The 21,883-nt window shown below is 52.4% G+C and overlaps 1 protein-coding gene across 1 annotated transcript in view; it reads left to right on the top strand.

The window, feature by feature from the left end:
- Positions 1 to 271: 271 nt before the first annotated feature.
- Positions 272 to 21,883, top strand: part of PGM1 (phosphoglucomutase 1) — a 75,216-nt gene continuing 53,604 nt past the window's right edge. Inside the window, exon 1 of the mRNA XM_056122259.1 lies at positions 272 to 607. Within this exon, the coding sequence (XP_055978234.1) occupies positions 362 to 607 (246 nt within the window). The 5' untranslated portion in view covers positions 272 to 361. The remainder of the gene's footprint in view (positions 608 to 21,883) is intronic.

Here is a 21,883-nt window from a genome sequence, read left to right as displayed (position 1 = left end):
TTGGAGAGAGAGCCTGCCTGAATTCTAGCTGAAGCTGGCACGGCCCTCTTGCAGGTTTCCAGAATAGAGTTCTTTGCACCAGCTCAGTCCAGCAGATTGTTCGACTCTGCATTCCCTCCCACCCCGCCTCACATTCGTCCCTTCCCCAAGCTCTGCGCTGCCCTTCTGGGGTGGGGGTGGAGGTTGCAACTGGGCAGATTTGCGCCTTGCAGGGCGCAGCCTGGCGACGGGGCGGGCCGAGGCGAGGCTCCACCCACGGCCCCGCCCGCCCCTGGGCGCTGCTTCCCGGACCCGCCAGGGCCCTATAAGGAGGCGCGGGGCCGCCGAGCGCCGGGAGGAGCAGCTGCCGGCCGCGGCCACCATGGTGCGCATCGTGACGGTGAAGACGCAGGCGTACCCCGACCAGAAGCCGGGTACCAGCGGGCTGCGGAAGCGCGTGAAGGTGTTCCAGAGCAATGCCAACTACGCGGAGAACTTCATCCAGAGCATCGTGGCCACCGTGGACCCGGCGCAGCGGCAGGAGGCCACGCTGGTGGTGGGCGGGGACGGCCGCTTCTACATGCGCGAGGCCATCCAGCTCATCGTGCGCATCGCCGCGGCCAACGGGGTAAGGGACGCGCGGGCCGGGCGCGCGCCGGCCGCCCCGACGCCACTTCCGCGCGCCGCCCCGCGCGGAACGGTCCCCGGGGCCGGGGGAAGCCGGCCTTGACCTTGGGAGGCCCCACTCCGCCCCCTTCTCCCTTCCCCACCTTCCCCCTGCCCCACCCCCTTCCCAGGCCGCCGACCTTTGCATTAACCTTTGCAACAGCGCAAGCTACTATTACAGTGGCCGCGGCCGTGGCCTCATCCTGGCGAGCGAGCGAGGCGGGGCAGCTGCGGCCCGATCCCCTAGTTTGTCCCCTCCTACCCCCCACGGCTGCTACACTCGCTCAGGACTGGCTCTGAGCCCGACGCTGCCAGGCTGGGGCTGTTGGCACACCCCCTGCGGCTTGGAAAAGCCTAGTTTTTACCTAGGGGTGCACCCGCCTTGCCCCGCCCCTGTCCCCCACCCCCTGCGAGGGGCTGGTGCAGAATTGTCTTTGCAGCTGGAAGATGCCCAGGGGTGCACCGAGGCCTGCGGTCTTGGCGGCCTCCAGGGGCCAGGCCACTCCCCAGCCACGGTACTGTGTTAAGTGATCCAGTTGGGCGGGCCCTCTGGCAAAGGGGAAACTTTAACCGAGTTCATAGGAAAACGGGCAGTGATTGTTTTTGTTTTGTTTTGTTTTCCTTCAGCAGTGCTCGGGGATCACTCCTGTGTGATATCTGGGATCTAACTGGGTGGGCTATGCACAAGGCAAATGCCTGCCCCCGTTACTCTCTCAAACCACCCCCACCCACAAGTTTCTATATTTAAAGATTGGACATATACCCAACTCTTCTGGAACTCACTTCCTTAGCTTGTGCTCCTTTGAGGAGTACTTTTTTTTTTTTTTTCCTCTTTGGGTCACACCCGGCAATGCACAGGGCTTACTCCTGGCTCTGCACTCAGGAATCACTCCTGGCAGTGCTCGGGGGACCATATGGGATGCCGGGAATTGAACCCATGTCAGCCGTGGGCAAGGAAAATGCCCTACCCGCTGTGCTATAGCTCCAGCCCCGAGGAGTACTTTTATTAAGGCCACAGGTGCCATGTTGTTGAGCACCTCGGGATCCCTTGATTTGCGGCCTGTCTCCCTCTTGCAGCGGGGTGAGGTTGATGCTATTATGGGCATCTGCTAGATGCCAGCGAGATAGAGCTTCAGAGTTAGGCAGGTTAAACAGGGATCCGAGGGCCACCCTGAGAATGAACCGGCAGAGACCCACCAGTTCCAGGAACTTCTGGAACTTCTGGGAAGGAGGGAACCTCAGAACTAAGGATCGAATTTCCTGGCTTCCCCCAAATCTGTAGAGGGCCCAGAATGAAAATGGTCATGCATCTGTACGAGAAGATTAGGCTCGTTTCCCCTGTGCTCCAGACTCTGCAGCCATGCGCAGAGGGCCTGGAGTGTGGCTCAGTGGTAGCGCATGTGCCTTGCATCTGTGAGGTTTTGGGTTCGATCCCTGGCAAAAGCTGTAGCTGCAGCAACAACAAACCAAGCCCAGATTGCCATGAAAGACAGACAAATCTGAGTCTCAACACAGCCTTCTGCGTCTGCAGCCTCCAGTGCTGAATTTGTGTTTTGTTCATTTCATCAGCCATGCTCAGACTCGGGTGCAGTGAAAAAATTGATGCAGACGCAAGGTCTGTCCTTCAGGAGCTGACGGGGCAGTGATGTTTTAGGGGTCCAAAGGAAAAATTGCCCGTTTGGGAGCCGTGGTGGAGGGGAGGAAAGAACTTTCTTTCTTTTTTTTCGTTTCTTTTTTTTTTTTTTTTTGCTTTTTGGGTCACACCTGGAGATGCACAGGGGTTACTCCTGGCTCTGCACTCAGGAATTACTCCTGGCAGTGCTCAGGGGACCCTATGGGATGCTGGGAATCGAACCCAGGTTGGCCTCATGCAAGGCAAACGCCTTCCCCACTGTGCTATCGCTCCAGCCCTGGAAAGAACTTCCAAACCTCTTAGCTGCCGCCCTTGGGGGCACCCATCCCTAGGGGGCCTTCGTCCTGCCTCCCTGCTCTGTCCACCTCTCTGATCTGGCTTTGCCTGCTCCACCTCACCTCTGGCTTTATTCCCCGCTCTCTGTCCTCGGAAACCCTGAAGCACTTGTTTGGCCCTTTCATGGACTTCCGGTTGCTTTTGGCCCTGCTGAATTTTGCCCCTTTTCCCAGTTCTTGTTCCTTTGTCCTGCTCGCTTCTACCGGGTCACCCTGTTCCTCTGTGCATGGCCTGTCCTGCCCACACCTCCTGGGATTTTCTTCTCTCCTCACCAGGGATTTCAACCCGCTGTTCTCTCTCTTCTGTTGGAATGCGCTTCCAACGACATTTTCAGAGAGGTCGCCCCCCAGTCTCTGGAGGTCGCCTCCCAGTCTCTGCTGCTCTCCGCCCCACTGTGCAATCCTCTCCCCTGTGGGGCTCCCCCAGGGAAGGGGCTTATCCCCAGTGCAGATGATGGGATCTGTCCGAGGGCCCGGGACAGTGACACTCAGGGATTCCTTCCATGGGAGCTTGTGTGGGGTGCGGCACCCAGCGTTGGCTCCCGGGGACTCTCCACTGTTCTCAGGAGACACTTAGGTGGGCTCCCTCTGGCTGGGATCTTGGGAAAGCTTTGTCCTGGAGGCCAGTTGGACTAGAGGAAACGGCCGAGGGTGGGTGCTAGGTGGAGGGAGGGGGTTTGGTGGTGATTCGGGGGAAGGAGAGGGAGAGGGGGGCTGCACAGAGGGGTGTGGATGAGCCGGAGTTGTTAAGGTGACATTCTCAGGACCATGATCTTCAGCAGAGTGAACACAAATCAGAGTTGGAGGTTGCTCTTTTGGGTGGGTTACAGGGTTTGGTTATTGTAATTTGGGTCTTATGCTTACAGTGTTGTTGGTTCTGTGGTTTAAGTATATACATATATACATGTACCATATACATGGGCTGGAGCGATAGCACAGCGGTAGGGTGTTTGCCTTGCACGCAGCCAACATGGCCGACCCGAGTTCGATTCCTCCGCCCCTCTCGGAGAGCCCGGCAAGCTACCGAGAGGATCTCGCCCGCACAGCAGAGCCTGGCAAGCTCCCCGTGATGTATTCGATATGCCAAACACAGTAACAACAAAGTCTCCAATGGAGATGTTCCTGGGCCTGCTCGAGCAAATTGATGAACAACGGGAGGACAGTGACAGTGACAGTGACCATATATATACATTGTTTTAAAACTCATAGTAAAAATATTGTTTATAACTTTTTTTAGTCTGCTGTTAATTTTTATGGGAAACCTTGACTTATAAGATGAAGCAAGAGAATGAGCTCATGCAATGTTTTCAAGTTAATCTTGGTACTCAGAAAAATCGGGCTGGAGCGATAGCACAGCGGGTAGGGCGTTTGCCTTGCACACGGCCAACCCGGGTTTGAGTCCTCTTTCCCTCGCGGAGAGCCCGAAGTATTCTGCCTGCACGGCAGAGCCTGGCAAGCTCCTTGTGGTGTATTCAATATGCCAAAAACAGTAACAACAAGTCTCACAATGGAGACGTTATTGTGCCAGCTTGAGCAAATCGATGAACAACGGGAGGACGGTGATACAGTGCTACTGGGTTCTGACTCCCCACCCCCGGCCCGAGTGCTTGGGTTAGGCCCTGAGTTCAGTCCTGGCACTGCACCAGCACCTTGCAGCCCCGCACCCCTACCCTCAGGACCTCCTGAGCACTTCAGGGTTGGCCCCGGGGACCCCCTGGCCCCCACCCCAGCACCACATAGTATTGCCAAGTCCTGAACTCAGCTGGGTTGAGTATTGCTGGGCGGGTCCCCCAGGGTTCCCTGCCAGTGCTTGGGTGCCTCGGCCTCCCCAACCTCCTCAGCAGCCCCTTGTTGTGTGGGGTCCATTTAAAGGACACTGAGGGGAACCCAGACTGAGCTGGGGGTGATGCTCACCCACCTCACAGCCCATCTGCAAGGGGTGATAAAGCCACTCTCCCTCCCATTGTCCCCCATCTCAGCTTCAGCATTGCCTTCTCTCTCTCTCTTCCCCTCTTTCCCTCCTTCCCTCTTTCTCCATCCCTCTCTCTCTTTCCCCTCTCTCCCTCCTTCCCCCCTCTCTTTTCCCCCTCTCTCTCCCTCTCCCCTCCCTTTCTTTCTCTCCCTCTCTCTCTTCCTCCCTCCCTCCCTCCCTCCCTCCCTCCCTCCCTCTCTCTCCTCCCTCCCCCTCTCTCTTTCCCTTTCTCTCTCCCTCTCTCCCTATCTCTCTCCTTCCCTCCCTCTCTCTCTCCCTTCCTTCCTCTCTCCTCTCTCTCCCCTCTCCCTCTCTCCCACCCTCCCTCCCTCTCTGTCTCTCTCTCCCTCTTTCTCCCCTCCCTCCTTCCCTCCCTCCTTCCCTCTGTTCTCTCCCTCTCTCATTTCTCACTCTCTCCCACTCTCCCCTCTCTCTTCTCTCTCTCTCCCTCTCATTCTCTCCCACTCTCTCTCATCCCCCCTTTCAATTTATTGAATCACTTGATCTGCAGAGTTATTCACGATTTAGTTTCAAGTTACACTGTCCCAGCACCAATCCCTTCATCAGTGAGCACTTACCTCACCAGTCCTCCATGCCCAGCCTGCCTCAGACAGGCCTCCTTTCAGCCCTTCCAGAGCAGCCACTTCCCTCCACCACTGTCAGAGTGTTCCCTCCTGTCCTGCCCCCACCCCAAGAGCCAAGTGTCCTGCTGAGGCCCAGTTCTGCTCTTTGCTGCCACAGGGCTTTTGTCACTCCCCTGCTATGTTTCTTTAGATCCTGCTATGAGAGAGATCACAATGTCCGTCCCTTTTCCTCTGGCCCCCACCAGCCTAGGGGAGGGGTTCTGTGGCAGTCACAGTCCAGCTTGACTCTGAGTGACAAAACTAGCCTACGTGGTAGGGACACTCGGCCAGGGGTAGAGAGTGTGGTGTTGGAATGTTTTAAGCGTGGGGCCCTGCTGTTATTCTTGTTAATCATAGTGCCTGATATTTAAAAACAAGAGGAAAAAAATCATTACATCAACATTTTTTTTCTTTTAAGAACACTGTTTTTGGGCCAGAGAGACAGTGCAGTGGGTAGGGCATTTGCTTGCATGTGGCCAACCTGGGTTCCGTCACTGGCATCCCTTATGGTCCCCCAAGCCTCACCAGGACTGATTGCTGAGCCAAGAGCCAGGAGTAAGCCCTGTGCTCAGACAGGTGTGCCACCCGCCACTAAAGCAGAACAGAAAAAGAGTTCTTTTTTTAAAAAAAAATTAAAAATTGTAACATTTGGGGGCTGGAGCAATAGCACAGCGGGTAGGGTGTTTGCCTTGCACGCAGCTGACCCAGGTTCTATTCCCAGCATCCCATATGGTCCCCTGAGCATCCCCAGGAATAATTCCTGAGTGCAGAGCCAGGAGTAACCCCTGTGCATTGCTGGGTGTGACCCCAAAAGAAAAAAAGTTGTAACAACTGTTCTTATATTTAATATATGAATTAGAAAAAACATCCTGGCCTATGAGTGGAAGGAGGTTATAGGCCCCCATTCCTGAGATGTCCTCAGGGCAGGCCAGCACAGACCCTCTAATGTTGCTCATGCTCCTGGCCTTGGGGAAGGGCCATGGGCCAGTGTCTGGACAGGGGAGGCATCAGGCCCTGTGTGTGAATGAATGTTGGCATATTTGGGAAGGTCTCCACCAGCATCCTTGGGCAAAGGAAACAGATGTCTTCATTTCGGGTGGGTGGATTTTTGGACAGCCAGTGATGTTTCATCAGTTTGCAGGGATTCATGCATTGCAGATTCCATCTCTGAGTAATTATTAGGGCATAAAGATATGATGACGTAGAAAAGAACTGTTTGTGATCAAAATCGAGAGCAGCTGAGGCACTGCTTTATGGACAAGGAGTCAAAATATTTTCTTTCTTTTTCTTTTGGATCACACCCGGAGATGCACAACAGTTACTCCTGGCTCTGCATTCAGGAATCACTCCTGGCAGTGCTTGGGGGACCATATGTGATGCTGGGAATCGAATCCGGGTCAGCCGTGTGCAAGGCAAATGCCCTACCCCCTATGCTATCACTCCAGCCCCAGGAGTCAAAATATCTGATCAGAGACAGCTGCAGTCTTGATGTTTGGGACAACTGCCATGTAGGAAAGGATTGAACGCCCTGCAATAAAGTCCCAGGTAGAAGTTGTAGGTATTCTGATTTTGTGGTCAATGTAGGTATTTTGCTTCTGCGGTTTGTTGCGGGTCCTCATGACTGAAAGAAATACTTGAATGAAAATGATGCTTCGTATTTCTTCTGCCTTTCACATCCACGGACCTGTGGGCCTCTGTGGGGGCCAGGTCTTAGAATTCTGAGCTAAGAACTTTTGCACCGAACAACCCCCTTCTTGGGTTAGGCTCAACTTCTGCAGGATGGGCCTTGGGAACAAGCTGCAGAAAGTAAAGGTCTGTATTTCTAAGGGGCTGGAGATAGAGTCAGTGGGTAGGGTCCTGCCTTGCATGTGGCCAACTGGCTTCGGTCCCCCACCCCATATGGTCCCCCAAACCTACCAGGAGTGATCCCTGAGCACAGGGCCATGAGCACAGCTAGGTGTGGCCCCCAAACAAAATAAGGGTCTCTAGCTCTAAAATAGGGGGAACTATGGAAATTTCATTGTGCAGATTTTACTGTCTCTATTTGAAATGAATTTACTTTTTTTTTTCTTTTTTACCGATTTAGTTATGGTGAAATTACAAAGTTATTCAGGCTCCTGTTTCAGGCATACAATGTTTCAACACTGTAACATCACCAGTTACTGTAACATCCCTTCACCAGAGTTCACTTCCCTCCCAAAACGCTCCCCCAACGCCATTTGGGGGATGGATTGATTCTTTCTTGAATGTTCCAAGGTCCACACTGCAGACACTGGTGAGGGCACACCTGGACCCAGTTCTGAGAAGGCAGAGGAAGAAGGCAGGCCTGAGGGGGCATTTGGGGACTGGGCAATGACAAGCATTGGGCAGCAGCTGTTGTCTTCTCCTAAAACCTGATTCCCTTGGGGCAGACGTGAGGTGGCAGAGAAAACAAGCTCTGGGTCTCCTGTACCTCCCAGCCTGAGAACAGTCCTTTCGGGAAGACGGGCTTCGGAATGTGCATCCTTAATGCCTGTTGGCCTTGAATGAGCTTTTCAGACTCGTGAGGATCAATAGAATATAGTCCTTTTAAATCCAGAAGTCTGCAGTATTGGGGAGTGGTGGGGGAGATAGGACACAAGAAATACATAGAGGGGCTGGAGCGATGGTGCAGTGGGTAGGGCACTTGTCTTGCACACGGCTGGCCTGGGTTCAATCCCTGGTCATATAGTCCCCCGAGCCCCACCAGGAGTAATTTCTGAGTGCCGATCCAGGAGTAACCCCTGAGCATCGCTGGGTGTGACCCAAATAGCAATATTTATTAGCACTGTAGCACTGCTCTCCCGTTGTTCATCGATTTGTTCGAGCGGGCCCAGTAACATCTCCGTTTTGAGACTTGCTGTTACTGTGTTTGGCATATCGAATACATCATGGGTAGCTTTCCAGGCTTTGCTGTGTGGGCAAGATACTCTCAGTAGCTTGCTGGGCTCTCCAAGAGGGGCAGAAAAATCAAATCCAGGTCAGCCGGGCCAGCTGCTTGCAAGGCAAATGCCTTACTATTGTGCTATCGCTCCAGCCCTAGCAATATATATTATATAAATTATATATAATGCTGTCCTCCTGTTGTTCATCGATTTGCTCGAGCAGGCCTAGTAACATCTCCATTTTTTTGAGACTTGCTGTTACTGTGTTTGGCATATTGAGTTCGTCACGGGTAGCTTGCCAGGCTTTGCCGTGTGGGCGAAATACTCTAGGTAGCTTGCCGGGCTCTCCGAGAGGGGCGGAAGAATCGAACCTGGCTTGGCCAGGCTGGCTGTGCGCAAGACAAACGCCCTACCGCTGTGCTATTGCTCCAGCCTTATAAATTATATATAAATTCATATTTTTAAATACATCACTGTCACTGTCACTGTCCTCCCGTTGTTCATCAATTTGCTTGAGTGGGCCCAGTAACGTCTCCATTGTGAGACTTAATTGTTACTGTGTTTGGCATATCGAATACATCATGGGGAGCTTGCCAGGCTCTGCCGTGCGGGCGAGATACTCTCGGTAGCTTGCTGCGCTCTCCAAGAGGGGTGGAGGAATTGAACTCAGGTTGGCCATGCTGGCTGTGTGCAAGGCAAACGCCCAACCGCTGTGCTATCGCTCCAGCCCATATATATACATATATATATTATATATATATATATCACTGTAACACTGTCCTCCCATTGTTCATCAATTTGCTCAAGTGGGCCTAGTAACGTCTCCATTGTGAGCCTTGTTGTTACTGTGTTTGACATATCGAATACATCATGGGGAGCTTGCCACGCTCTGCCATGTGGGTGAAATACTCTCGGTAGCTTGCTGGGTTCTTCTGAGAGGGGCAGAGGAATCAAACCCAGGTCAGTCGGGCCAGCCGTGTGCAAGGCAAATGCCCTACTCGCTGTGCTATCGCTCCAGCTATAAGGTAAAGGTAAAGGCCCTCCCGTTGATCGTCGATTTGCTCGAGCGGGCCCAGTAACGTCTCCATTGGAGACTTTGTTGTTACTGTGTCTGGCATATCGAATACTCTCGGTAGCTTGCCGGGCTCTCCGAGAGGGGCGGAGGAATCGAACTCAGGTCGGCCATGTTGGCCGCTTGTAAGGCGAACGCCCTACCGCTGTTCTATCGCTCCAGCCCAGATATATATATATATATATATATATATATATATATATATATATATCTTTTTGGGCCATATCCAGTGAAGAACAGATCATTCTGGATTGGAGGAAGAAGAGGTGGAAGTTGGAAGTTGAATCATGTCTTGCAGATTGACCGGACTGTGGACAGCAGAGGGAAGGGCAGTAAATGGACAGGCCTGTTTTTGTTTTGAGTCCACGATTAGCCACTTTATCCTGTGAGATCTTTAAAGCAACTTGCCAGGGAGCTTCTTTTTCTTGGCTTTCCTAATACTCTGGCTAAAACAGCTGCCACCTCCCCTATTTCTGTACCCAAAGCTTACGCTCACAGAATGTTAAGAGACCTAAGAACAAAAGCCTTCTCCCTTTCACAGGGAAGGGTCTTCGGGGAAATGGCTATGGACAGAGAAGCCCAGAGTGAGACTCGCAAGATTCCACAAGTGTTTCTGGAGCCACACTCGGTGTCAGTCTCTGCTCCAGGCAGGGTGGAGACCACAGTGAGCTAAATCAGGGCTCTGCCATCATCGGACGCTGGGTAGGGAAACGGATGATACATAAATGGGAGTGACCCACAAAGCAAAATGCTCAGAGGGAGGGAGCAGCCACAGGCAAGGGAGAGGCATGACCACACGGGCTGCTGTGTGTCATGATAAGACCCCATTAAGGGAAGGGCGGGGGGGGGGGGGAGGGCGGGGCAGGGGTGTCACTGGGAAAAAGGTTTTTAACTAGTAGTAGAACATGGCTGTAGCCTAATGTGTTCCAGAGCTGAGTGTATTCTACCGTTGTCTCCCTGATAAGCCATGTAATCAGTATCAGTGTTGATCACACATTTACAAGACATGTGTTTGCCCTCTTGGACTGAGAGGAAAAATGTTTCCTTTCATCTTGTAGGCTTAGGGTCTGGGAGGAGCTGTGAATCAAATCAACAAAAGACAGATAGGAAAGAAGAAAGATTTGGGGGTGTCCCAAGTAGTGCTCAGGAGGCCCCCGGCCAATCAGCAGGGGGGTCATGCGAAGACCCTGCAGTGATGGAGCTCCGGGGTCACCTTCTCATGCTCAAGGGCTTTGAGGGCTGCACCCAGGGTGAAACCAGGTCGACTGCTTGTCAGGCAAGTGCCTCAACCCCAGTATTAGATCTCCAGCTGGAGAAGGCCGATTTTATTCCATAACCACATACTGGCGAGGTTGTGGGAATTCACGGGAGAATGGGATAAGAAGCAGTTTGTGGCTTACTTGTCACTGGCATAGGGGAAGGAGAGAGCGGGATGGCTTCTCGGAGAGATGGACAGGCCCAAGAAGGGTGTGTCCATTAGGGTGGGCCAATCTGTCTGTCACGTTCCCACACTGCCAGGAAGGTTCTTTTTATGGATGGACAAACTCTGCATTTAGGCGGATGGTTGGGGGGGGGGGTTGCCCACAGTGGGGGGGTCCTCACCTAGTCTCAAATGTTTCTGATGGGAGATGTGTGCTGAAAGTAGATAAAGGACCAAACATGATAACCTCTCAGTATCTGCATTGCAAACCATAATGCCAAAAGTAGAGAGAGAGTGTGGGAATATTGTCAGCCATGGAGGCAGAGGGAGGCGGGGAAGGGGGGTATACCGGGGATATTGGTGGTGGGCAATGTGCACTGGTGGAGGGATGGGTGTTAGATCATTGTGTAATTGTAGCTCAAACATGAAAGCTTGTAACCATATCTCACGGTGAATCAATTAAATTTAAAACAAACAAACAAACAAGGAGTTTTTATGTCCTTGGACTTTAGGGGAAGGGACTACCAACCTTGCCAAGACAAGAGCAGGAAAAAGCGAGTTCCTCACTTGCTTCCCCCCTCCCAACCCTTTTCCCTCCAGCACACACACACACACACACACACACACACACACACACACACACACACGGGCACTTAATACCCTCGACGTGCTCGCAGACACAGCAAGGACTCAGCCAGATGGTCCAGGCTTGGACGCAATGTTCACAGTCAGGATTGCTGAGCACGTTCAGGTCTTAAAGCCCTCCCCCACCTCTAGTCCCCCAACATAGCTTCAGCAGAGGAGGAAGGGGAATAGTTTGGAGAAGGAGGAGAATCCTCCATCCTTTGTTCACAAAGAGGCCCTAATCAGAGCCAGCCCTGGGGGTCATTCAGAAGGGATAAAAGGTGTGCCTTGAACTTAGGGATATTAGCTGATCCTTGTGTCTGGAGGTGATGTTGGTTTACCAGACTGTTTGTCCCTTAGACACTCTCTTTCCTCAAGTGTCAATATCACTCTGCATAAACCCTGTGTCCCTCCTTTTCCAAAACAAAGTGTTTTTTTTTTTAGTAAAAATTTTAATTTCTGGGAGCCCCCTTCCCAAGCTTCTCCCACTTCATCCTGAGTCGAGTTCCTGAAGTGTAAGACAGAAAAGGGAAAACAAGCAGGGGACAAATGGCCTCACCATGCTGTGCCAGCCCCCACGTGGCCAGGCAGCCAAGGTGCAGCCAACATTCCAGAAGCGTTTTCTTTCTTCCTCTCCCTTCCTGAGTGTCGCCAGAGTGTTTCTGGGGACAGGCGGATTTGGTTGACTTGCCCAGCTTGCTGAAAAGGTGCATTTGGAACCAGCACCCTGTTCTTCTGATATTTCATCCCGTTGATCTTTGCCATAAATAAATGCACCCCAACCTAGGGGCTCTGGGGATTGTCACATTATTCTGGTTGAAGTATGGGAAGACTGGTCTGGGCAACAGGAAGTAGGGTTTTCAGAGCTTTGAATATGCAAACAAGTCAAGTCCAGTGAGTTTGGACAGACCCCAGGCTGATTTGGGGTCAACCTATAACACCATATTCTGTTGATTCAAACCGTCCATGTTATAAGGATCTTCCCACTCTGGCTTCTTCCTTTTAAACTTGTTAATGGCATAAAGGTAGGGTGCTTGCCTGGTCCACCACCAACCAGGGCTCAATCCCTAGCACCACGTATGGTCCCCCAAGTCCCACCAGGAGTGACTGTTAGAGCTAGGAGTAAGCTCTGAGCACTGTCAGGTATGGCCCCCCAAACCTAAACTTGTCAGTGACCTCTAGGGAAGGTGGCCCCAACACCAAACTCTAAACTTGTTAATGGCCTAGGGAAGGTGTGGCCCAGTGTCCCGTAGACACTGGTAGTAGTAGGAAGATTGTGTGGCATGTTTCAGCATCTGACACGTGAATTTGGTTTGGAACTGCATTGAGCTCGAGGGATTCTATTCAAGGAGTACTTCCCCATCCTGGGTCCTCACGTGATAGGGCTGTGGGATTGGTGGCAACATCCTGGTTGCTCAAGAGTGTGGCAACATGCCTGTTGGCTTGTGTGAATCCAGAGGGGATGGGTGGCTTGTCAGAGCGCTGGGTAGCCATATCAGGGTGAACCAGCCAGTGAGAAGATCACCAACATAGTGCGAAGAGGTCAAGAGGGAACCCTTTTATTTTGGAAGACAATGTGGACATTCATCCAAAAATTAGGAATTGAATTTCCATCTGACCCAATAATTCTGTGCCTGGGAGTATACCTTAAGGGTCCAAAGGCACAAGGCAGAAAATACATCTGCACTCCTATGTTCATTGCAGCATTCGATACAAGAGCCCAAATATGAAAGCAACCCAAATGCCCAAGAGCACATAACTGGATAAAAGACTATGGTATATATACACAACAGAATATTATGCAGTTATTTATTTATTTATTTATTTATTTATTTTGCTTTTTTGGGTCACACCCGGCAATGTACAGGGGATACTCCTGGCTCTGCACTCAGGAATTCCTCCTGGAGGTGCTCAGGGGACCATATGGGATGCTGGGGATTGAACCCAGGTCAGCCACGTGCAAGGCAAATGCCCTACCCGCTGTGCTGTTGCTCCAGCCGCCTGCAGTCTTAAGAAAAGATAGAGTCATGTAATTTGTTGCTACTTGGATGGGTCCAGAGAGTATCGTGTTGAGAGAAATCAGCCAGAGGGAGAGGTACAGACTCAGAATGATCTCTCTTAGATGTGGGATAGAAAGAAACTTCCTAGGGGGATATCAAATGCCCAAAAACAATAGAGTAGAAGAAGAGGGGAACTGATAGTAGTAGGAAGATTGGCACTGGGTCAGGGGGAGGAGGATATGTTAGGGAAGGGAATGCTCAGGCAGTGGGGGAGGGGGGGGTGCTGCTGCAGACGCAGGCTGGGGGTGGGAGGGAAACTGGGGACATTGGTGGAGGGTAGTGGGCACTGATAAAGGGATTGGTGTTGGAACAATATACTCCCGAAACTCAATCATAACTATCTTTGTAACTTTATAATTCACAGTGATTCAGTAAGAATGGAAGAAAGGAAGGGAAGGGAGGGAGGGAGGGAGGGAGGGAGGGAGGAAAGGAGGGAGAGAGGGAGGGAGAAGAAAGGAAGAAGGGAATGAATGAATGTGTCCCCAATGGAAGCATCTCCCTGGAAGGATGAGAATATGAGACAGTCTGGTCCTGGGACTATATAGCCCGCAGGAGGCTGGAGGCTTGGGACCGAGGGTGCAGTCATCATCATCGTGGAGGTAAGCAGGACAGCCCCAGAGCCCCTGAATCAGGCACAGGGAACAGGGAGGACCCTGGAACTGAAAGTGAGGAGAGAAGAATGGTCCAGGTGGGTCAGTGAGGAGAGACGAATGGTCCAGGTGGGTCAGAGCACTCATGTCGAAGAGCTGCATTAGGGTCTCCCCACCCCAACTTCCTATTTTTTTCAATTGACTCACCGTGAGATACACTTACAAAGCTTTTGTGTTTGAAATTCAGCCATACAATGATTGAACACCCATCCCTCCACCAGTGCACATTCTCCACCACCAGTGTCCCCAGTATTCCCCCCCCCCTACATACTCCCCTAATCCAGTCCTCCCCCATACTCTCTCTCTCCTTTTGGGCATTATATTTTGCTCAGATTTTCCCACCACCATTCAAGCCTGCCTGCCAGGGGTAGACGCTAGATCATTTATTTTCTGTTGCTTATTTTGAATATCCTGAGAGTTCATGTGGCCGCAAAAGTGGCCGCATGCTTCTGGAATTCTAGATTGTAAATGGTTGGGTTCCAGAGACATCTCTGGGGGGCTGTCTCTAGATCAGGGTTGTTGGTGTGCTGAGATGGCACCTGGAGGCAGTTTGTGGGTGTGACAGCCGGGCCGCTGAGTGGCTGGGACCCGGGGAGGGACAGTCCAGGTCCTCTGCTGCTGTGCGGCCCAGAGACTTAGTCCTGAACCCACGTACCTGGGCCTTGCTGGTGGAAGCTCTTGGTCACCGGGACTCACTCTGGAGTAGGCGGGGAGAGTGCCTACTTCATCTGGGGTGCCCCGGTAAAATGTTCCTATTAAGTTTCATTGTCTTCCAGAGGTGCCACCCTTGATGCACCCCCTTGTGCGTTCAAGGTAGTACTGTGTGCGTATCACTCCACTTCCTTCATACAGTGAACATGGCAAAGATCCCAGAGCGACGGAAGTGTACGGGTTGAAAATACTTTGTCTCAGACAGTGGGCTCCCATGGCAAGGGGGGCAGACCACGACCATCTGGGAGAAGGTTTCAGCAGTGTAGGGATGTTGGGAGCAGAGAAAAAGGAGTGCAGGTGTTACTACCTGTGTCGAGACCACACACATCCCTTGCAGAGGGCATTGAAGCTAGCTAGGGTGTCGGAATGTCAAATCAAATGCAGAAGAGGCAAACAGTGTCATCAGGCATCCGGGCCATAGTGCCTACGGATAGTACTGGTTGTGGGAGGGTGCAGAGCAACGGTACAGCAGGTGAAGCATTTGCTTTGCCCGTGGGTTTGATCCACAGGACCCCATATGTTCCACTGAGCTTCTCCAGGAGTAATAATGAGTGCAGAGCCAGGAATAAGCCCTGGGAATCGCCTGGGGTGGCCCATAAAACCAAATAAAAACAACCCCCCACTCCCCAAAGAGGAGGTTGTGGGGACTTGGGGCAGGTCTCTTTCCCTTCCTGGGTGTGCTGTGGGAGCGAGGTCACATGGCTGGCCAAGGCTCTCTGCAGGAGACATCTGGTTAGCTTTTTCTTTTTTTTCAATTTTTTAAGTGATATTTTTATTTTTATTTTTTTAAGGAAGATATTCTCATTCATTTGCGAAAACATCACTGTCACTGTCACTGTCCTCCCATTGTTCATCGCTTTGCTCGAGCAGGCCCAGTAACATCTCCATTGGAGACTTTGTTGTTACTATGTTTGGCATATCGAATACGTCACGGGGAGCTTGCCAGGCTCTCCGAGAGGGGCTGAGGAATCGAACTCGGGTCGGCCATGTTGGCTGCGTGCAAGGCAAACGCTCTACCGCTGTGCTATCGCTCCAGCCCTGTGAAAACATGTTATTAGAAAATATAAATACAGAAATTTGACATTGAATAATTACTATGAAATTCCAATGTTTGAAAGACACAATAGTTACACTTTCTCATAGGGAGGACTTTGAATTTTTCGCTACACTAGTATATTTTTCTTTAGAGAGCTTTGAATTGGAGCCTCTTAAAAATTTACATTTAGGTTTAAAATTTAAACAGATTCTGAAACCAAAGTGTATTATTACCTTTTGATCTCACTCATCAGTCCCTAAAGTACTCACATTCCAGTTTTACCATTTTATCTTTTTTTTTTTAAAAATTAAAAAAATTTTTTTTAATGAATCACCATGAGATACGGTTACAGAATTATAAACTTTTGTGCTTACATTTCAGTCATACAATGATCGAGTACCCATCCCTCCACCAGTGCCCATTCTCCACCACCAATGTGCCCAGTATCCCTCCCATCCCCCCATCCCCCCCACCCTGTTAATTTTTTTTGAGGGAGGTCCAGTGGGGCCACACCTATCATTGCTCAGGGAACAGTGCAGTGCTGGGGATCACATCCGGGGCTCACACAAAGTACGGGCTCCAGCCCTTGAAAAAGTCTCCCTGGCCCCGCTGGAAACCACAATAATTCTCAGATCTCCTGTCCCGAGCAGCCCAGGTTGTGAGAAGTCTTTGTTTCCCTTGAGAGCAGCCTCTTCCTTTGCCTGGGGGGAAGCAGTCAGATTTCCCTTTTTCCACCAAGGTGGTTGATCGTATCTCTCCAGAGCAGCCTCCTCTTCTGCCCGCTTCCCGCCCGGGAACCACATTGCTTGCTCCAGCGATGCGTCCATGGGCCGGGCTACTGTACCGTCCTCTCTGGGAGTTACTGTCCAGCCAGTCGGCTTATGGGTCACCGAGGAAAACCCGGCACATTATTTTACAGTCATGCCTCATTTTTCACCTAAAGTGATGTAACGAGGTTTGATCACCCACTTCATTCATTAGACATGGCTCTGACAATTCCTGTCTCAGCAAAGTTCAGCTCTGGTCTCGGAGGAGGGTCCTGGCTGTGATTGAGGACTTTGAAAGTGCCACAGACTGGAAAAAGCAGCGGCCAGGAAGGGGTTCCAGAATTATCGGTGCACCGGGAGCCTGGTCTGAATATACAGACACGAGGGTCTCTGTGTCTGTGTGGAAGGGGCTTCACATTATTCAAGACCGAACCACAGGCAGAATGGCTTAAAAGCAGTCACTGCAGGCTCAGAGAGATGGTGCAGTGGATAGAGCACCTGCTTTGCACATGGCTACCGGGTCCTGGCATTGCTAACTGGAACCTCAGCCCTGAGGTAAGCCTTAAGTGCCACCGGGTGTGGCCCCCAAACCAAACCCAAGAAAGTGCCAGCTGCCCTGTGTGGAGGCTCTCGGCACCCCCTGGGACTTTGTCCTTCACTCCCCCTGCAGCCTGCCCGGTGCCCAGGGCTCTGCATTCTCCCTCACTGGAGAACGCAGGAATGTGTGTTGGAGGCTGTGCTGTTTGGCAGGAGCTGGCGAAACACAAGGAAGGGGGTGCTGGGGTGAGAGCCCAGCGGGTTGGAGCCTTGGAGTTTTGAGTCTGGAACCACTCCCAGCCCCCAATACCACTGGTTAAAGCCCCAGAGACGCCTGAGCTCCCCATCACTGGACTTGGGCCTCGGTTTATCTCGCCTTTGTTGGCTGAGCATTGCCGGGAGTGGCACTGGCTACCCCCAGCATGTCCAGTGACAGGGAGAGAGGGGTGTCCCCTAAATCCAAGGAGCTAGGACACCCCTGATGGGCCAGAGCCCTGTGCGCTCACAGCTGTGGGTAGGGTCAGGGTTCAGGGGCGCCTGACTCTGAGCAGCTGCCCTGGGTTGAAGAAGCTGGGGTGGAGCTGGGGCACCCCCCTGGGGATGGGGGGCAGGGCCCGTTCGCTTTAGCATTGGGATGGCTGGTCTTTCCCCCTATCCCCTCTCCTCCCCTCACCCCTAGGCCTGGACAGATGTTCCCAAGCTAGAGCAAATGCCTCTGACAGTGAAGCAAGACAGAACGGGAGGTCCCTGGAGAACTGTGAGGACAGTGAGGAGGCCTTGTTGGATCCCTGGCTCACAGGTCTCCCCCAAGACAATGCCAAGAGTTAACCCCCAAAATTCCCCCAGCAAGGAGCCAGGAGTAGCCCCCAACACCCACCCTAAGTGTGGTCACCCCCTCCTAAAGGTGAAGCCAAAGGAGAATTAGTGTCAGCCCTCCAGGGGCCTGTCACAGTGGCCAGGCGGCCTCTGCACTGGGTGGCTCCAAGCCCTCTGGCCTCCTGGGTCCCAGGAAACATTTCCACGAAGCCTGATCCGCCCCCAGCAGGTTTGGCAGCAAAGGTGGAACAGTCTCATGTGCTGGGACCAGGAGGCCCAAGACGCTGGCCTGGTGCCTGCATTATACTTAGTGAAGGGAGCTGCTGATGACGCTATTTTTTTTTTAGAGGGGCCAGGGAGGCCCCCTAGCCATGCTTAAGAGGCCCAAGGGCCTCTTCCGGTGATTCTCGGTTCAGTGCTGGGGTCCGAGGAGGTGGTGCTGTTTGGCCTCTGCAGTGTCGGGGTTTACTCGGGCTGTTCTGGAGGTCTCTGGGGGTCTTCAGGCTGCCCCCTGCGATGCTCAGGGCACATTGAGGTGCTGAGGATCGAGCCAGGGTTTGCCATGTGTGGGATGCTTCTATCTCTCCGACAGTTTTTGAGGGTGATCCCAAATCTAGAGGACAGTGGGGAGGGACTCCTGGTTGTCCCACCATCTCTGTCCATCCAACGTCCCTGGATTTGATGTCCAGCAGAGGGCTTCGTTATGCACTGCTGAATCTGTGGTCACTGGCCTGCCAGGCTGAGTGGACAGAGGCGGGTGTTTTCAGGGTGGTCTCTGCAGTGGCTCTGTGCTGGGGTCTTGCTGCACTGGATTCCAGGTGGAAGCAAACACCTCCCACCCTCACAGGCTGCGCTGGGGCTGCGTCGAGTTCTCTGTCCTGGCACCTGAGGAGTTGGAGAAGCCCAGACGTGACTGGGACATTCTGTCTCAGGCTGCTCCATGCAGGGAATCCGTCGAGGCCGGGGAAGGCTTGTGTGTTCGCTTCTTGGAGGAGGCACTGACAGAACTGCAGGCTCAGGGCTGGAAACTAGAGAGATGCCTGTTCTTCCCACACCCGCCTGAAGGCTCCTCCAGACGTCTGATCTCCCTGGTCCCCCTGCAGCTCTCTGTGGCTGAATCATTCTGGGCCCAGCCGCTCCCTTCACATGGCCTCACCTCTCTCCGAAGGCCACTTACAGACAGCACGTGGGCCATCTACCCCCACGGGAGCTGCAAACCCAAACTGCTCTTTCGATGCTTCAACACTGAGCAGTCCTCCCACATCAGGCTGTGGTGCTCCTTTACTGGGCTGTGCTCCCACACTGGGCTTGGTACTCCCACACTGGGTTGTGCTCCCACACTGGGCTGTGGTGCTCCTTTACTGGGCTGTGCTCCCACACTGGGCTATGCTCTCACACCGGGCTGTGGTGCTCCCACATGGTTGTGCTTCCACACTGTGGTACTGGAATAGCCCTGGGGCGGCACTATGGCCGTGCTCACTGGGGCAGTGCTCTTGACTGCAGTGTGCTGGAGACCGCATACTTTCTGAGATTCTGGAGATCACAGACTCCAGTGCTGGGATAACACTTTGCCTGTGGGTAGGTGCCAGGGGTGGAGCTCCAGCCTCAGGCCTGCCAGGCAGCGCCCAGGTGCTGGGCTGTTCCTGTGCACCCAGGGTGGAACCTTCGAGAACGAACAGACTTGAGTTGATTTCTGGCTATGCTGTTTTATTTTCCTCTTTCTTTTTTGCTTATTTTTGGGCCACACCCAGTAGTACTCAGGGCCTCCTCCTGGTCTATACTCAGGGATCACACTGGCAATGCTCAGGAGACCATATGAAGTGCTGGGAATCTAACCCAGGTCAGCCAAGTACCAGCCAAGTACTCTGTTCATTGTACTATCTCTGTGGCCCTGTCCTGGCCACATTGTCATGTAGCTATTTCATCCTGGGCAAACCAGTTGAATGTCCCCCTCCTCCCTTTCCACAATTAATGAAATTAAAATAATACTCCATCTGGGTATACTTGACACATAATAAAGTCATGCCCAGGAAGTCACCTTGCCTAAGAATGTCACCGTAGTTGTAAACCGTCTTACCGAACAGGTTCTTATCCTGCGAATCTCATTACCAGAATTTGTCAACTCTGCCTTCTCGGATTCACTTCTTGTCTCCCCCAGCTCTGCTGGTGGCCTACAGATGTGCCTCAGTTGATAGCTTGGACATTCCCGAAATGTCTGTCGAGAGATTGGAGGTGTGTGAGCCAAAGTTAATATTTCCTGCTCATGGCCTGGTGAGGGCTGGGTCGCATGGTACATCACACACACACGGGATAGGTTTCTTGTGAGATGCCATCGGCCTGCTGCTCTGTCATTGCATCTCCAAAGCAAAATTGTAGCGTAAGCTCTCAGTAGGCACCTAGTAAGCACCTGGCAAGTACTTGGTGAGTACCAAGCAAGTACATAGTCAGTACTTAGTTGTTAGGGCACGGATCGAGGTCTCCCTCTAACGACAAAGAGACTCCAGAGACTGCAAACAGCAAGCAGGGTTTATTGTAAGACTGGCTAGCCAGGGTCCAACCACCTACACAGACACACAGGTCCGGCAGGTTGGGTAAAGACCCCGAGCTTCTCCAAAGGAGATCTTATATAGGCCTTCACCAACCATTACAGCAGAGCCCGCGCATTTCATAGCCAATAGATTTGTAATAACAGATACTTTCCTACCAATCCAATTAAGGGTACATCACTTCTTAGCCTATAGTTTAAAGATCAGCATTTGCGTCAGTGCTTAGGAATATCCTTTTTTAAAAATTTTTATGAATGAGACACCATGAGGTACAGTTGTCACTGTCACTGTCACTGTCCTCCCGTTGTTCATCGATTTGCTCGAGCGGGCCCAGTAACGTCTCCATTGGAGACTTTGTTGTTACTGTGTCTGGCATATCGAATACGTCACAGGGAGCTTGCCAGGCTCTGCCGTGCGGGCGAGATACTCTTGGTAGCTTGCCGGGCTCTCCAAAGGGGCGGAGGAATCGAACTCGGGTCGGCCATGTTGGCTGCATGCAAGGCAAACGCCCTACCGGTGTGCTATCGCTCCAGCCCCAAGGTACAGTTGTAGACTTACAAATTTTTGTGCTTGGGTTTCAGTTATACAATGATCAAATACCCATCCCTCCACTAGTGCCCATTTCCCACCACCATGGATCCCAGTATCCCTCCCACCACCCATTCCCCCCCCCACCCCCACCCTGCTTCTGTGGCAGGGCATTCCCTTTTGTTCTCTCTCTTATTGGGTGTTGTGGTTTGCAAAAGAGGCAATGGGTGGCAATCATGTTTGGTCTATAGTCTACTTTCAGCATGCTTCTTCCATCCTGGGAGGATCCTCCCAACACCTTTTATTTGGTGCTCCCTTCTCTGTCTGAGCTCCCTTTTCCCCTAGCATGTGTGGCTGGCCTCCAAGCCATGGACTAAAATTCCTAGTACTAATCTCGGCCAAGGAGTGTCCTGATTTTTAGGTCAGTCCGGGGTCTTGTGACATGGGTTTTATGAGAGACATCTGGTTATCTGGTCTGACCCCCACCCTTCTAGTGACTTGCAACTCGGGGCACCTGTATCTGAATTCCTTGCTCAGGGGCAGAAAAACCAGTTATTTTGCAATGCGGGTTCCTGTTAAGCTAAGCTAAATTAATTCTGGTGGTCTATTTTGGGCCTGTCCCTCACATTAGTAAATTCCATCCTAGTCACACTCTTGTGGCGCTTGTGTACCCGGTCACAACGGTAGAACGTCTGGCGCATGGTGGGGGGTTGCTTGCTCTGTGGCTCCCCCAGCATCATCGGAGGGTGCTCCTCCCTGCCTGGGCCTGCTCACTGTTCAGTTCCCCACTGCCCTGAAATTGGGGGGTGGTCAGAGGGATCTTCCCTGAGAGCTGCAGGATGGGAAGTGGCTGCAGGGAGGTGTTGGGAGTATGTTTCCGGAGGCTGTGGGCTTGGCCCTTCCCTTCCCGGGAGCAATAATGTGCTTCCAGGGCCCGGGGTCCAGGGTCTGGGGGATCCGCCATGACCCGCCACGGCCAGCCTGAGACTCAGTCCACACTTCACT

Source organism: Sorex fumeus, unplaced genomic scaffold (genome assembly GCF_029834395.1).
Source record: "Sorex fumeus unplaced genomic scaffold, SorFum_2.1 ptg000045l, whole genome shotgun sequence".
Lineage (NCBI taxonomy): Eukaryota > Metazoa > Chordata > Mammalia > Eulipotyphla > Soricidae > Sorex > Sorex fumeus.
The sequence above is the reverse complement of the archived record's forward strand: the minus strand, read 5'-3'. Positions and strand labels throughout refer to the sequence as shown.